This window comes from Salmo trutta, chromosome 3 (genome assembly GCF_901001165.1).
Source record: "Salmo trutta chromosome 3, fSalTru1.1, whole genome shotgun sequence".
Taxonomy (NCBI): domain Eukaryota; kingdom Metazoa; phylum Chordata; class Actinopteri; order Salmoniformes; family Salmonidae; genus Salmo; species Salmo trutta.
The window spans coordinates 34,843,042-34,859,603 of NC_042959.1; the positions used below are offsets into that span (position 1 = coordinate 34,843,042).

General features: G+C 42.0%; 1 protein-coding gene across 2 annotated transcripts; it reads left to right on the forward strand.

Annotated features, from left to right (window-relative positions):
• Nucleotides 1–6,612: 6,612 nt before the first annotated feature.
• On the forward strand, nt 6,613–12,803 carry LOC115174038 (fructose-bisphosphate aldolase B). 2 transcript variants are annotated; one of them, XM_029732654.1, is made up of 9 exons: nt 6,613–6,725; nt 7,799–7,911; nt 8,157–8,362; nt 10,874–10,928; nt 11,092–11,252; nt 11,472–11,555; nt 11,789–11,963; nt 12,156–12,355; nt 12,551–12,803. In XM_029732654.1, exons 2-9 carry the CDS (start codon nt 7,800–7,802, stop codon nt 12,644–12,646), a joined length of 1,089 nt encoding a protein of 362 aa, XP_029588514.1. In that variant the 5' UTR covers nt 6,613–6,725; nt 7,799; the 3' UTR covers nt 12,647–12,803. The 2 variants fall into 2 exon arrangements, with proteins under 2 accessions (XP_029588514.1, XP_029588520.1); XM_029732660.1 differs by having other exon boundaries at nt 6,650–6,668.
• Nucleotides 12,804–16,562: the final 3,759 nt, after the last annotated feature.

Here is a 16,562-nt window from a genome sequence, read left to right on the forward strand (position 1 = left end):
GAAAGCCGAACCACAGATATAACAATCTTTGGCTGAACCACTCATCATTTGAAAGGCCGCCACCACGTGGTGGGATAAAATAAATGAGCAATCATGTAGACTAATCAAATTGTATTGGTCGCATACACATGCTTAGCAGATGTTATTGCGAGTGTAGCGAAATGCTTATGCTTCCAGATCCGACAGTGCAGCAGTATCTAACAGGTAATATCTAACAATTCCACAACAAAACCTAATATCTAACAAGTTCCACAGCAAAACCAAATACACACAATCTAGTAAAGGAATGCGATAAGAATATATAAATATAAAATATATGGATGAGCAGTGACAGAGCGGCTAAGATGCAATAGATAGTGTAGTGTAGTGTAGACTAGACTAGATCGCAGACTGCAGCTGGAGAACTAGAGAGAGATCATATTGCTACCAGGAATGTGACCAGGTCAGTGAGGGCAGCTGAAGACAGGCTTGGCTTTATGCAGATGGAGAAGTGGCTCTCTCGTTCTAACACATGTGTAGTAGAGTTAAAATGGTTATTCCATCAAACTTCAAATTATTAGAATAGTACACAACGCAGAACAGAACAATCAGGTTGAGGGTCAGTGGCCAAAACCCACGAACAGGAATATTCCAAGTTCAGACAGAAGGGGGGAGTCAGATCGCTATGATCGCCAGGAATTTTACTTTTGGTTTCTAATTTTAATTGTTGCGCTACTGGTGCTGCCTGTTGATGTTAGGTAGGCAGCTACAGTAGCTGAATGATGTTAACATCTTCGGGTTTTGTTTCATTAAATGTATTTTATTTTATCTGGGTGCTTGCGTCACCTACTAACACTCTGGTACTACCCGTAGCTCCCGTTCTCCTCAGTCTGAGAAAACACTGAGAGAAAGGTATGGGTTGCAGATTACTCCTTTGTAGAAGTCCGTAACGTGAAATAAATAAAACGTCCCAAGGTTAATGCTGTAGATATTGTTATAAGGGAGTGTGAGACTATTGAAACACGTAACTTTCAGAGTTGTATTGTTGTTATTAATATAGTTTACAGAGTGCTAAAAGTGTTGCTAGCTAGCATGCCTTTCTGTGATGCAGACGGCTAGCTGAGCTGCCGACTAGTGGTGGTGTTGCATTATGGGACATGTAGTTTTGGCCCTCTAAGGTCTGAATGGGATAAAGGCGATTTCACGTTGTAACTTGTTTGTGTTGCAGTGTTTTTGTACATGAGTTGTTGTATTTTGGGACTGTCAACACTGAAAGCACCTAGCAATGTATTGGGGATGTGAGACAGGATATGTGTTTTACCTTTCTTCATGCTCCTGTGTAGAACAACTTGTCAGGTTCTGCATTGGAGACTGATGTGTTCCTGTCCTGTCTTTTCACAATACTATTGCAGGTATGGTTCTATTGTCTAAGAATTAAGATTATACATTCTTTGTATTAAGGACTGGTTATTATTTTATACTATACATTATGGCTTTATGTATGAGTGTGATTGTGAGAGTGAGAAAACACTGAGAGAGAAAGAACAACTTGTCAGGTGGTGCATTGGAGACAATGTGTTCCTGTCCTGTCTTTTCACAATACTATTGCAGATCAACATAAAAGCCTAAAAGACAGCCGTGGTGTCGCTCTTCATTTCTTGGTTCTCCTGTGGTGCATAGTAGACCCGCTACACATGCACACACCTCTCTCAAGTGAATGAGAGTCTGATGGGAATGTACTTTGACCGAGAGTATTTGTAAGACCATTGATCAGGGGTTCATGGTCCATCTTGTGTAAGCTTGATTTGCAAGAGGTTGTGCATTAGCGTCCCACCCTGCCTACCTCATACCCAGGGTTCGAATACGTTTGTCTGATGCAGTCATTCACACAACCCCTGCTGTGTAGCAGAGCACCCCTTCCCAATGTCATTCTCACACAACGTTGTTGTTTTGGCCTGTTATCTCGATCAATCTAAGCGTTTCTTTCATGACTGATATCTCTAGTGGAACAGGGATTTACAGTGCCTTCAGAAAGTATTCATACACCATTTTGTTGTGTTATAGCATGAATTCAAAATGGATTAAAAAGTTGTTGTTTTTCTCACCCATTTACACACAATACCCCATAATGGCAAAGTGAAAACATGTTTTTAGAAATGTCAAATTGATTGATAATGAAATAAAGAAATATCTCATTTAGATAAGTATTCACAACCCTAAGTCAATACATGTAAGAATCACTTTTGGCAGCGATTACAGCTGTGAGTCTTTCTGGGTAAGTCTCTAAGAACTTTGCACACCTGGATACAACAATACTTGCCCATTACTTTTTTTTTTATTCTTCAAGCTCTGTGAAATTGGTTGTTGATCATTGCTATTCAACCATTTTCAGGTCTTGCCATATTGTCAATCATATTTAAGTCAAAACTGAAACTCGGCCACTCAGGAACCTTCACTGTTTTCTTGGTAAGCAACCTCAGTGTAGATATGGCATTGTGTTTTAGGTTATGGTCTTGCTGAAAGGTAAATTAATCTCCCAGTGTCTGGTGGAAAGCAGACAACCAGGTTTTTCTCTAGTATTTTGACTGTGCTTAGCTCCATCACGTTTCTTTTTTATCCTGAAAAACACCCCAGTCCTTAACGATTACAAGTATACCCATAACATGATGCAACCACCACTATGCTTAAAAATATGTAGAGTGGTACTCAGTAATGTGTTGTGTTGGATTTGTCCCAAACACAACACTTTGTATTCAGGACAAAAAGTAAATTGCTTTGCCACATTTTTTTGCAGTATTACTTTAGTGCCTAGTTGCAAACAGGATGCATGTTTTGGAATATTTGTACTCTGTACATTCTTCCTTTTTTCACGCTGCCAATTAGGTTAGTATAGGGGAGTAACTACAATGTTGTTGATCCATCCTCAGTTTTCTCCTATCACAGCTATTAAACTCTGTAACTGTTTTAAAGTCACCATCGGCCTCATGGGGAAGTCCCTGAGCGGTTTCCTTCCTCTCCGGCAACTGAGTTAGGAAGGACGCCTGCATCTTTGTAGTGATTGGGTGTATTGATACACCATCCAAAGTGTAATTAATAACTGCACCATGCTCATAGGAATATTCAATGTCAGGTTATTTTTTTTATTAGAATTTTTTTATCTACTAATAGGTGTCCTTTTTGCGAGGCACTGGATAACCTCCGTAGTCTTTGTGGGTGAATCTGTTTTTGAAATTCACTGCTCGACAGAGGGAGCTTACAGATAATTGTTTGTGTGAGGTACAGAGATGAGGTAGTCATTAACCAATCATGTTATTATTAACATTATTATTGCCCACAAGGTGAGTCCGTGAAACCTATTATGTGACTTGTAAAGTACATTTTTTTCTCTTGAACTTATTTAGGCTTGCCATAACGAAGGGGTTGAATACTTATTGACTCAATACATTTCAGCTTTTAATTTTTAAATAATTTGTAAACATTTAGAAAAACATAATTCCACTTTGATATTATAAGGTATTGTGTGTAGGTCAGTGACAAAAAAATCTCAATTTAAACCATTTTAAATTCAGCCTGTAACACAACAAAATGTGGAAAAAGTCAAGGGGTGTGAATACTATCTGAAGGCACTGTAGGTTGTCCCTGCCCATGGCCATTAGAGTAATACTTATCTGTCCCCAGTAAATGATTACAATGTGTGCACCACATAACACAATTCAATTTCCACCAAATAAGTTATTTTTCAAACATGACTTACTTGGTTGGCACACATCAGTTGACCTTTGTCTTCCTGAACTGTTATAAAGTGGTATAGCGTGATTCCAAAGGAACCTTATCAGAGCAATATATCAGATACTGCTGACCTATGCAGACATAAATTACTTATTAGTTGAGTTTTAGGGGGTTCTGTAATTTCGACACCAATCCATTGTAGACGATAACTCCATTCTAAAACCGACAAACCCAGACGTAGAGAAAGATGTCTCAGATGCCAAGGGGTTTTGTACTGTGTATTTAAATACTGTGTTCTCGACATAACTAAAATGCAATGTACAGTAGAATGAGCTAACACTGTTTATACACACACCGCATATTTGTTTATATACTGGATTCTTGACATAGCTCGCTCTAATATATGTACTGCTGTACATATCCTTCTTAGTATACCTTGTGAGGGGAGGACGGCTCATAATAATGAATGGGATGGAGTGAATGGAATGGTATCAAACACATGGAAACCATGGCCCAGTACATCACCGGGGCCAAGCTTCCTGCCATCCAGGACCTCTATAACAGGCGGTGTCAGAGGACGGCCTTAAACATTTATTTTATTTATTTATTTTTTACTTAACACTTTTTTCTTCAAACTTCTTAAAGTATTGTTAGTTAAGGGCTTGTAAGTAAGCATTTCACTGTAAGGTCTGAACATGTTGTATTCGGTGCATGTGACAAATAAAATTGTATTCGATTTTTTGGATGTATTTGATACCATTCCACCAAATCCGCTCCAGCAATTACCACGAGCTCGTCCTCCCAATTAAGGTGCCACCAACCTCCTGTGATGGAAACCAGGTGTTTGATGTGTTTGAGACCATTTCATCATTCAAATTGTATTAAACACATCAGCAGATGTCACAAAGTGCTTATACAGAAACCCAGCCTAAAACCCCAAACAGCAAGCAATGCAGATGTACAAGCACGGTGGCTAGGAAAAACTCCCTAGAAAGGATGGAACCTCTTCTGGCTGTGCTGGGTGGGGATTATAAGAGTACATGGCCATTAAGGCCAGATTGTTCTTCAAGATGTTCAAACGTTCATAGATGACCAGTAGGGTCAAATAATAATGACTGTGGTTGTAGAGGGTGCAACAGGTCAGCACCTCATGAGTAAATGTCAGTTGGCTTTTCATAGCTGAGCATTCAGAGGTCGAGACAGCAGGTGTGGTAGGTAGAGAGAGAAAGGGTCGAAAACAGCAAGTCCGGGACAAAGTAGCACATCCGGTAAACAGGTCAGGGGTTCCATAGCCGCAGGCAGGACAGTTGAAACTGGAGCAGCAACACGACAAGATAGCACGTCTGGTAAACAGGTCAGGGAGGTTCCATGGCCACAGGCAAAACGGCAGAAACTGGATCAGCAGAAATTCCGTTCCAGCCATTACTGTGAGCCTCCTCCCCATTTGAAGTGCAATTTCTTGTATTTATTTTTTGTTATTGGTGTATTTGTTTGACATTTTGCTATTTTGTAAACACTGTGTTAACTAACCTCCAGATGAGCTTCAATGCCATACAACTCTCCTTCCGTGGCCTCCAACTGCTCTTAAATGCAAGTAAAACTAAATGCATGCTCTTCAACCGTTCGCTGCCTGCACCTGCCCGCCCGTCCAGCATCACTACTCTGGACGGTTCTGACTTAGAATATGTGGACAACTACAAATACCTAGGTGTCTGGTTAGACTGTAAACTCTCCTTCCAGACACATTAAACATCTCCAATCCAAAATTAAATCTAGAATCGGCTTCCTATTTCGCAACAAAGCATGCTTCACTCATGCTGCCAAACATACCCTCGTAAAACTGACCATCCTACCAATCCTTGACTTCGGCGATGTCATTTACAAAATAGCCTCCAACACTCCACTCAACAAATTGGATGCAGTCTATCACAGTGCCATCCGTTTTGTCACCAGAGCCCCATATACTACCCACCACTGCGACCTGTATGCTCTTGTTGGCTGGCCCTCGCTTCATACTCGTCACCAAACCCACTGGCTCCAGGTCATCTACAAGTCTCTGCTAGGTAAAGCTCCGCCTTATCTCAGCTCACTGGTCACCATAGCAGCACCCACGTGTAGCACACACTCCAGTAGGTATATCTCACTGGTCACCTCCAAAGCCAATTCTTCCTTTGGCCGCCTCTCCTTCCAGTTCTCTGCTGCCAATGACTGGAATGAACTGCAAAAATCTCTGAAGCTGGAGACTCTTACCTCCCTCACTAGCTTTAAGCACCAGCTGTCAGAGCAGCTCACAGATCACTGCACCTGTACATAGCTCAACTGTAAATAGCCCATCCAATCTACCTCATCCCCATACTGTATTTATTTATTTATCTTGCTCCTTTGCACCCCAGTATCTCTACTTGCACATTCATCTTCTGCACACCCTACCATTCCAGTATTTAATTGCTATATTGTAATTAGTTCGCCACCATGGCCTATTTATTGCCTTACCTTTCTTATCCTACCTCATTTGCACATGCTGTTTATAGATTTTTCTAATGCATTATTGATTGTATGTTTGTTTATTTCATGTGTAACTCTGTGTTGTTGTATGTGTCGAACTGATTTGCTTTATCTCGGCCAGGTCGCAGTTGCAAATGAGAAATTGTTCTCAACTAGCCTACCTGGTTAAATAAAGGTGAAATAAAAAAATAAACACCATCATCATGCACTCAATGCGTGCTGTAATGTATAACAAAGGGTTTGCTGAGTGTATGTGGTGTTCCTTTTATCTTGGAAGTCATACTATCAACTTCTGATACAACTCAAAGTACACAAAAGATGCATTGATACACTAACAAGCCCCGGTCCGACTTTCTCGACCAATTGCAGCCTCCCGCCTCCGTCATCCCGTCCAATAAATAATGCTTTGTAAGACGGATTCGGCCTTCTCAACTAGTCATAATTGTTGCTTGGAAGTAGGTGACCGTTTGTCTATTCATTTTCTGCAGCTGTCGACTTTGTCATACTTTTAAGTAAGTTTTCCTTTCAGCTTCATGCTTAGCCTAAACGTATTAAAACGTTGGAAAAGGTTTCCGGTGCACAGCAGAGCTGAAAGTAGATGCTCTGAAATGTTGCAATGGAATTGTAGTAGGTTACAATGTTTCAGCCCGATGTTGCAAGACAGTCTTTTGGAGTTAGCATTTTTTGTTTAGGCTCAATGAAGTATGCGAAACTCTGCAACCTATGCGTCAGATACCTCTTCGGTCTAGTCAAAACAGTGTAGGCTAACCATTTTTAATGCAAGTGTAAGCCTACAATTTTTTTGCTTATCTCAAATGTAACTATACACGTATATAATTGAAATCGTGGTTTCTGTAATTCGACAGCGCGTGATTGTCAGTGTTTAGGTAGTCTGAAATGCCCCACAAAATGTAGATTTAAATCCGCGTTTTACCTGCACTTATGTTCTGGCTGGCTTAACTTGTGTTAATTATGTAGGGTAATCTTGTTATCGCGAATGTGTTGGCAAATATACTTTTATGGTCCTCCGGAACGCTCTTTCAATTATAATTTAAATGGTTCGACTGACTCCAGTTTACTGTGAACCTGTTTGTCCTAGGGAGAGGGTAATTTATCAGGGGTGTATTCATTATCAGATTCTGTTGCAAAACGTTTTATACCAAACACTAAATGTGACGTAAAAGCTGTTGGGTACATAAACGATAGTGCTGAGTGATTAATGCATTTCGAGGTCGTTGTCAGTTCTATTAGGATAATCACAGTTTTTGATTACTTTAAAAAAAATATTAAATGCATTATAAAATGACAAACTGATTTTTGCCGCTTTATAATGGAAATTCCAAAGCCAATGTTTTTATGTAACCTTTATTTAACTAGGCTAGTCAGTTAAGAACAAATTCTTATTTACAACGACGGAGGGTGAAGGTCCTGTACAGTGGTAGTGGGTACTGTCAGTGTCTGAGAATAAACCATACTTGAACCACCATCAGGACAAACTAGCCTACATAACTGGATTTAGGTTACTGGATTTAATTTATTACATTCCTTTTTGTTTTCTTTTAACTGACATTTCTCACCTACACAGGATGACTACCCAGTTCCCATCCCTCTCTCCGGCGCAGAAGAAGGAGCTCTCTGACATAGCCCAGAGGATTGTGGCTCCAGGGAAGGGCATTCTGGCAGCAGACGAGTCCACAGGTGAGTAGGCCAAACTGGCCATGGAGGGACTGGATGAGTGGGGTGGAGAGGGTGTTGGCGAGGTGGGAAACAGCTGTTGCATTTTCTCAGCAAGTAGTGGTGGCCTGTATGGGTTTGGCATCTGAAGTGTAAGAGTTGGAGGTAGCCTTAATTTGAGAAGTTGTAGGAATCTGTAATTCTTAGGTATTGTTCTCCCCCCTGAAATGCCACTAATGTTCTTTCCTGCCAATAATTTCTCCATCCAGGCACCATGAGTAACCGCCTGCAGAAGATAAACGTGGAAAACACTGAGGAGAACCGTCGGACTTTCCGCGACCTCCTGTTCTCTGCAGTTGACCCCAACTGCATTGGTGGAATCATCTTTTTTCACGAGACACTGTATCAGAAGTCTGACAAGGGTGTCCTCTTCCCCCAGGTCGTCAAGGACAAGGGCATTGTTGTCGGCATCAAGGTGAGGACCAGCAATGCCATCCTTGATCAGGGCAGTGAATTGTACTAGATCAAACGCTGAAATTAGTATGCAGTTTAAGTATGTAGTAGGCTAGTATGGGTATTTGGACACAGCCACACTCTTCCCATAGTCTACTGATAAGATTGGTTAGGTGAAGGCAATTATAACCATATGCCCAACCAGCCAACAACTCACTCCTGGAGTATCTACTGGTTTCACTTATCAAGGTTGTGTGTGATGTAATCTAATGGCACTATAATGATCAAACACTACTGGGAAAGGGTAGGCTTGGGCTCTATACTGTATATACTGGGGTATTTTGAAAGTGTGTGTTATACTTAACTTTGTAATAAGTGGTGGCATAACTATAAGAAATCTATGATGTGTCAAATGAACTATTTCCAGCTCAGGGCTCAAGCTATGCATTTGTTTGCTAAATGTCAAGCTCAAGCTTCTTGGTTACAGCCGAGACATTCAATCCCCTCCTCGATCAAGATCCCTGTTGCCTAAATGATCATATCCCCTCCACCTTACCTGTCACCCTAGACCCGCTTCAATTTGCTTACTGCCCCAATTGGTCCACAGACGATGAAATCGCATCACACTGCACACTGCCCTATCCCATCTGGACAAGAGGAATACCCATCTAAGAATGCTGTTCATTGACTATAGCTCAGCATTCAACACCATAGTACCCTCCAAGCTCATCATTAAGCTTGAAGCCCTGGGTTTCAACCCCGCCCTGTGCAATTTTGTCCTGGACTTCCTGACGTTCCGCCCCCAGGTGGTGAAGGTAGGAAACATCTCCACTTCGCTGATCCTTAACACTGGGGCCCCACAAGGGTGCATGCTCAGCCCCCTCCTGTATTCCCTGTTTACCCATGACTGTGTGGCCATGCACGCCTCCAACTCCATTATCAAGTTTGCAGACAACAGTAGTAGGCTTGATTACCAACAACCACGAGACAACCTACAGGGAGGAGGTGAGGGCCCTCGAGTGTAGTGTCAGCAAAACAACCTCACTCAACGTCAACAAAACAAAGATGATTGTGGACTTCAGGAAACAGAGGGAGCACCCCCCCTATCCACATTGATGAGACAGCAGTGGAGAAGGTGGAAAGTTAAGTTCCTTGGCATACACATCACGTACAAACTGAAATGGTCCTCCCACACAGACGGTGTGGTGAAGAAGGCGCAACAGCGCCTCTTCAACCTCAGGAGGCTGAAGAAATTTGTCTTGTCACCTAAAACCCTCACAAACTTTTAGATGCACAATTGAGAGCATCCGGTCGGGCTGTATCACCGCCTGGTACGGCAACTGCACCGCCTACAACGGCAAGGCTCTCCAGAGGGTGGTGCGGTCTGCACAACGCATCACCGGGGGCAAACTACCTGCCCTCCAGGACACCTACACCACCCTATGTCACAGGAAGGCCAAAAAGATAATCAAGGCTAATAACCACCGGAGCCACTGCCTGTTCGCACCGCTATCATCCACAAGGCGAGGTCAGTACAGGTGCATCAAAGCTGGGACCGAGAGACTGAAAAACAGCTTCTATCTCAAGGCCATCAGACTGTTAAATAGCCATCACTAACAGAGGCTGCTGCCTACATACAGACTTGAAATCATTGGACACTTTTTAAAAAATGGATCAGTAGTCACTTTAATAATGCCACTTTAATAATGTTTACATATCTTGCATCATCTCATATGTGTATATACTATATTTTATACCATCTATTGCATCTTGCTTATGCCGCTCTGTCATTGCTCATCCATATATTTATATATTCTTATTCTTCCTTTACTTAGATTTGTGTTTATTAGGTAGTTGTGAGGTTCTAATTCCCAGAGTGTCAATGCAACTGCATCAGACAAAGACATTTTCACACAAGCGCTGATATTTAACCGTTCCTCATAGGATGAGTCTCCTCCTACACCTCTGTACAAACATTGTTCTTTACTGCTAGGCAGGACACTAAGTGATAAGTCATAAACTTTTATTTTTCCCTTATTAAAGGTGACCTGACCTCAACCCCACTCCATCACTAATCCATGGCTTTCTCCCCTTAATGCCTGCCACATGTAATCGCTTTCCTGCACTCAACACATTCCAAGCTTAATTGCACACACTATATACCTTCCTCCTATAACCATTAACTTCTGGTGTAGACCCTCTAAACCTCAGCACTCCCTCAGTGACATGAATAAGCATATTTCATATTCTCAGAACCCAACATGTGGAATTGTTAGATATTGCTGCACTGTCGGAACTAGCATTTCGCTACACTCACAATAACATCTGCTAACCATGTGTATGTGACCAATAAAATTAGATTTAAATTGTTTTGTGCCCCCCCCCATAAAAGGTTTGGGGGAAATGGCGCCCCCTGTGTGCACTTTCAAGTAATACATACCCCGGTATGGTACAAAATCGCTATCACTGTATGCAAATCTGTCTACCGCCCAACCCTAGGAAAGGGGTTATAGTTTGACCGTTTGTTTTCTAGGTGGACAGTGGCACAGCTGGTCTGAATGGAACAGATGGAGAGATGACCACACAGGGTAAGAATAGCTCTTCATTTCTTTTGCAACTCTAAGTAACAAATGCATTAAAGCTATACATTAAAACCAACCAGCTTCTCCAATCTCCATAGCCCACATTTAGTCAGTTTGACATGATGGCATGACCATGGAAGCAATGTAATATAAAAACCTTTTTCATCAGGTCTTGATGGCCTCTCGGGCCGTTGTGCTCAGTACAAGAAGGATGGTTGTGACTTCGCCAAGTGGAGGTGTGTGCTCAAGATTTCAGACGCCTGCCCCTCAACCCTCGCCATTGCAGAGAACGCTAACGTACTTGCCAGATACGCCAGTATCTGCCAACAGGTGTGTGCATGCCGTGAGAACTTCTTCGTCTTAAAACTGTAGTGTTTAGGGTAGGATAAAATAATGTCCCAGAGGGGGAAATTGTCTTAGATGCACAGTACTGCTACTGTATACACTACCTGACTTCACGCACAAAACTAACATATGAGCTGAGAAATTCCTCAAAGGCAAGGTTTGTCCACACACTGTGTCCACATGTGATAACTGTCCTCTCCTCAGAATGGCCTGGTGCCAATTGTGGAGCCAGAGATTCTGCCTGACGGAGACCATGACCTGCTGCGCACTCAGTACGTCACTGAGAAGGTGATCATAACCTTGTTATCCTCTCAAATACTTTGTTGGCTTTCAGTTAAACACTTGTGAATCACATTTCTGTCCTCATTTTCTCTCCCTTTCACAAAGCCAGTGCTGGACTGTTTTACCAGCATGTAATTACAAACTCATACCTCATTCTCTTCTTAGTCATGCTCCAATTTAAGTTCACATCACTGAACCTGAACCAAACGCCTCTCTAAACCCAACCCTCCCCTCACCAGGTCCTGGCTGCCACCTACAAGGCCCTGAATGATCACCATGTCTACTTGGAGGGCACCCTGCTGAAGCCTAACATGGTCACCGCCGGACACTCCTGCCCCAAGAAGTTCACTCCTCAGGAGGTCGGCATGGCCACCGTCACTGCCTTGAGGCGCACCGTCCCTGCTGCCGTGCCTGGTGAGACTGGGTTGGGGGTTTGTCAAGGTGATGGTAATGTAGGTAGTGGGATGTGATCAATACAATGAATGTCCCAAACAGGTGGGGTTAGGTGTAAAGGTAGTCTTGAAGTAAAAAAACGTATATTTGATTGATCGGTGATGCCAAAATGAAACCATCACCAAATTGCTAAACATTCTACCCCCCCCTAAGGCATTACCTTCCTGTCTGGAGGCCAGAGTGAGGAAGAGGCCACTCAGAACCTGAACGCCATGAACCAGACGGCCCTGCACCGGCCCTGGAAGCTCTCCTTCTCCTACGGCCGTGCACTCCAGGCCTCCGCCCTCGCCGCCTGGAAAGGCAAGGCCGCCAACAAGAAAGCGGCACAGGATGCCTTCACCTCCAGAGCCAAGGTAAGATGGAGGGGCTATGCTATTTTAGGGTAGGGTTGACACCTTGCTTAGAGGTGCAGGCTACATGGACATCATTGTATGGTGGAGTTCTTGTATCCTGAAGTAGTGTCCCATTTGCGTTCTCCTTTCTCTCTCTCAAAGCTTCATTCTGGAACCACATACCTTGATTACTGAATCACAAATGTACATTTTCAGAGCAATGGCCTTGCCTCCAAGGGAGAGTACACAGCGGTGAGCGGCGCTGACCAGGCCTCCATGCAGTCCCTGCACACAGCTAACTACGTCTACTAACTAGACAACACACATCAGACAAGGACCACAGAATGCAGAAAATGTCACCTATACACGTCCCATTCCTGCAATGACAACATTCCCCTATGACAACCCAGTTGTATGAGTTATTTTACTACATAAACAGATTGAGTAAATAAAATAAATGTGAAATGTATTAACTTGGGCCTCCAGAGTGGCGCAGCGGTGCTAGAGGCGTCACTACAGACCCTGGTTCGATCACAACTGGCTGTGATTGGGAGTCCCATAGGGCGGCGCACAATTGGTCCAGCGTCGTCCAGGTTAGGGTTTGGCTGGGGTAGGCCGTCATTGTAAATAAGAATTTGTTCTTAACTGACGTGCCTACTTAAATAAAGGTTTAAAAAATTGCTGTTAATGTGTCGAATGCTGTGTGTGGGGGGAATACATTTAGGGTGTTGTCTGTTAATTAATAAATGGACAAAACATTTAACAACGCCATTTGCTGAAAATGTGACATTAACAATGTATAGAACCTACATGTTGAACTGTAATGGTGACTTTCATGAGGTGGGTACTTAAAACAAATAAAATATATATATATTTTATATGCTACCATTCAAAAGTTTGGTTACTTAGAAATAATCATTTATTTTGGTCTATTTAAAATAACAAAGTGATCAGAAATACAGTTTAGACACTTATTGTTGTAAATGACCATTGTAGCTGGAAATGGCTGATTTAAAAAAAGTAATATCTACATAGGCCATTATCAGCAACCACCACTCCTGTGTTCCAATGGCAGGCTGTGTTAGCTAATCCAAGTTTATCATCTTAAAACCCTTTTGCAATTGTTAGCACAGCTGGAAACTGTGCTGATTTAAATGAGCAATAAAACTGGCCTTTAGGCTAGTTGTATCTGGAACATCAGCATTTGTGGGTTTGATTACAGGCTCAAAATGGCCAGAAACCAAGACCTTCTGAAACTCGTCAGTCTATTCTTGTTCTGCGAAATGAAGGCTATTCCATGAGAGAAATTGGCAAGAAACTGAAGATCTTGTACAATGCTATCTACTACACCCTTCACAGAACAGCGCAAACTGTCTCTAACCAGAATAGAAAGTGGGAGGCCCCGGTGCACAACTGAGCAAGAGGACAAGTACAGTGTCTAGTTTGAGAAACAAGTCCTCAACTGGTAGCTTCCTTAAATAGTATGCACGAAACACCAGTCTCAACGTGAACAGGTGACTCTGGGATGCTGGCCTTCTTGGCAGAGTTCCTCTGTCCAGTGTTGGTGTTCTTCTGTCCATTTTTTTCTTTTTATTGGCCAGTCTGAGATATGGCTTTTTCTTTGCAGTTATGCCTAGAAGGCCAGCATCACCTCTTCACTGTTGACGTTGAGACTGGTGTTTTGTGGGTACTATTTAATGAAGCTGCTATTTGAGGCATCTGTTTCTCAAACTAGACACTAATGTACTTGTCCTCTTGCTCAGTTGTGCACTGGGGCCTCTATTCTATTCTAGTTAGAGCCAGTTTGTGCTGTTCTGTGAAGGGAGTAGAACACAGCATTGTACAAGATCTTCAGTTTCTTGCATGGAATAGCCTTAATTATTCTTGTTCTGAGAAGACTGACGAGTTTCAGAAGAAAGTCCTTTGTTTCTGGCCGTTTTGAGCCTGTAATCGAACCCACACATTTTGATGCTCCAGATATTCAACTAGTCTAAAGAAGGCCAGTTTTTAGCTGTGCTAACAATTGCAGAAGTTTTTTTTAATGTGTTAGCTAATCTGCCATTGGAACACAGAAGTGGTGGTTGCTGATAATGGGCCTCTGTAGATATTCCATAAATCAACCATTTCCAGCTACAATATTAACAATGTCTACACTATTTCAATGGACAAAAAAAATTTGCTTTTCTAAGTGACCCCAAACATTTGAACGGTAGTGTGTGTGTGTATATATATACACACAGTACCAGTCAAAACAAGGGTTTTTCTTCGTGTACTTGGTCTTTTACGAAATAGCCCTATCTTCTGTGTACGCCCCCACCTTGTCACAGCACAACTGATTGTGTCAAATGCATTGAAAGAAATTCCACAAATTAACTTAACAAGGCACATCTGTTACTTCAAATGCTTTCCAGGTGACTACCTCATGAAGCTGGTTGAGAATGCCAAGGGTGTCTACTTTGAAGAATATACAATTTGATTTAACATTTGTGGTTACTACATGATTTCATAGTTGTCTTCACTATTCTACAATGTAATAAAAAAAAAAACTTGAATGTGGTGTGTCAACTTTTGACTGGTACTGTACATGTTGAAGAGGGCGGTGTTTAAGCTGCATCACTCTCTCACCTCACTGCCTTGTTGAAAGAATTGTCTTTTTACCACATTTGTTTGTGTACATGGGTTTTGTCGTATTTTTTCCTACAACACCAATGTCCGGCAAATTGAGTCGAAAGCTTTTTTGAAATCAACAAAGCATGAGAAGACCTTTCCTTTTTTTGTTAATTAGGGTGTGCAGGGTGAATACGTGGTCTGTCGTATGGTAATTTGGTGAAAATACAATTTGACATTTGCTCAATACATTGTTTTCACTGAGGAAATGTACACGTCTGCTGTTAATGCAGAGGATTTTTTACCAAGGTTGCTGTTGATGTATATCCCACAATAATTATTAGGCTCAAATTTGTCTCCACTTTTGTGGATTGGGGTGATCAGTCCTTGGTTCCAAATATTATGGAAGATCTCTCTCTTAAATGACTTCATCTCTGTACCCCACCCATACAATTATCTGTAAGGTCCCTCAGTCGAGCAGTGAATATCAAACACAGATTCAACCACAAAGACCAGGGAGGTTTTCCAGTGCCTCGCAAAGAAGGGCACCTATTCGAAGATGGGTCAATATAAAGAAAGCAGATATTGAATGTCCCTTTGAGCATGGTGAAGTTTACACCCAGTCACTACAAAGATAGTCATCTTTCCATTAAATTGTTTTTTTTAACTAGGCAAGTCAGTTAAGAACATTCTTATTTACAATAACGACCTAACCCGGACGATGCTGGGCCAATTGTGTGCCGCCCTATGGGACTCTCAATCACAGCCGGTTGTGATACAGCCTGGAATCAAACCAGGGTCTGTAGTGACGCCTCTAGCACTGAGATGCACTGCCTTAGACCGCTGCGCCACTCGGGAGCTTCCTAACTCAGTTGCCGGAGAGGAAGCAAACCGCTCAGGGATTTTACCGTGAGGCCAATGGTGACTTTAAAACGGTTAGAGTTTAATGACTGTGATAGGAAAAAACTGAGGACGGATCAACAACATTGGAGTTACTTCACAATACTAACCAAAATGACAGAGTGAAAAGAAGGAAGCTTGCACAGAATGCCACATATTTGTTAAAGAAATTAACTGTCATAATTAAAGCATTATGTTTGGTGCAAATCTAACATAACAGATTGCTGAGTACCACTCTTCATATTTTCAAGCATGGTGGTGGCTGCATCATGTTTTGAATATGCTTGTCATCGGCAAGAGATAAAAACCAAAAAAACTTTTTTTAAACTATTGGAATAGAGCTAATAAGCACAGGCAAAATCCTAGAGGAAAACCTGTTTCAGTCTACTTTTCAAAAGACACTGGGAGACAAATTCACTTTTCAGCAGGACAAGAACCTAAAACACAAGGCCAAATATAGATGGGACGACTTTGAATGTTCCTGAGTGGCCTAGTTACAGTTTACACTTAAACCGGCTTGAAAATATAAGGCAAGACAAATTGCTGTCTAGCAATGATCAACAGCCTGCTTGACAGAGCTTGAATAATTTTTATAAGAATAATGAGCAAATATTGTACAATCCAGGTATGCAAAGCTCTTAGAGACTTACCCAGAAAGACTCACAGCTGTGTTCACTACCAAAGGTAATTCTAACGTGTGAATACATATGTAACTCAGGGA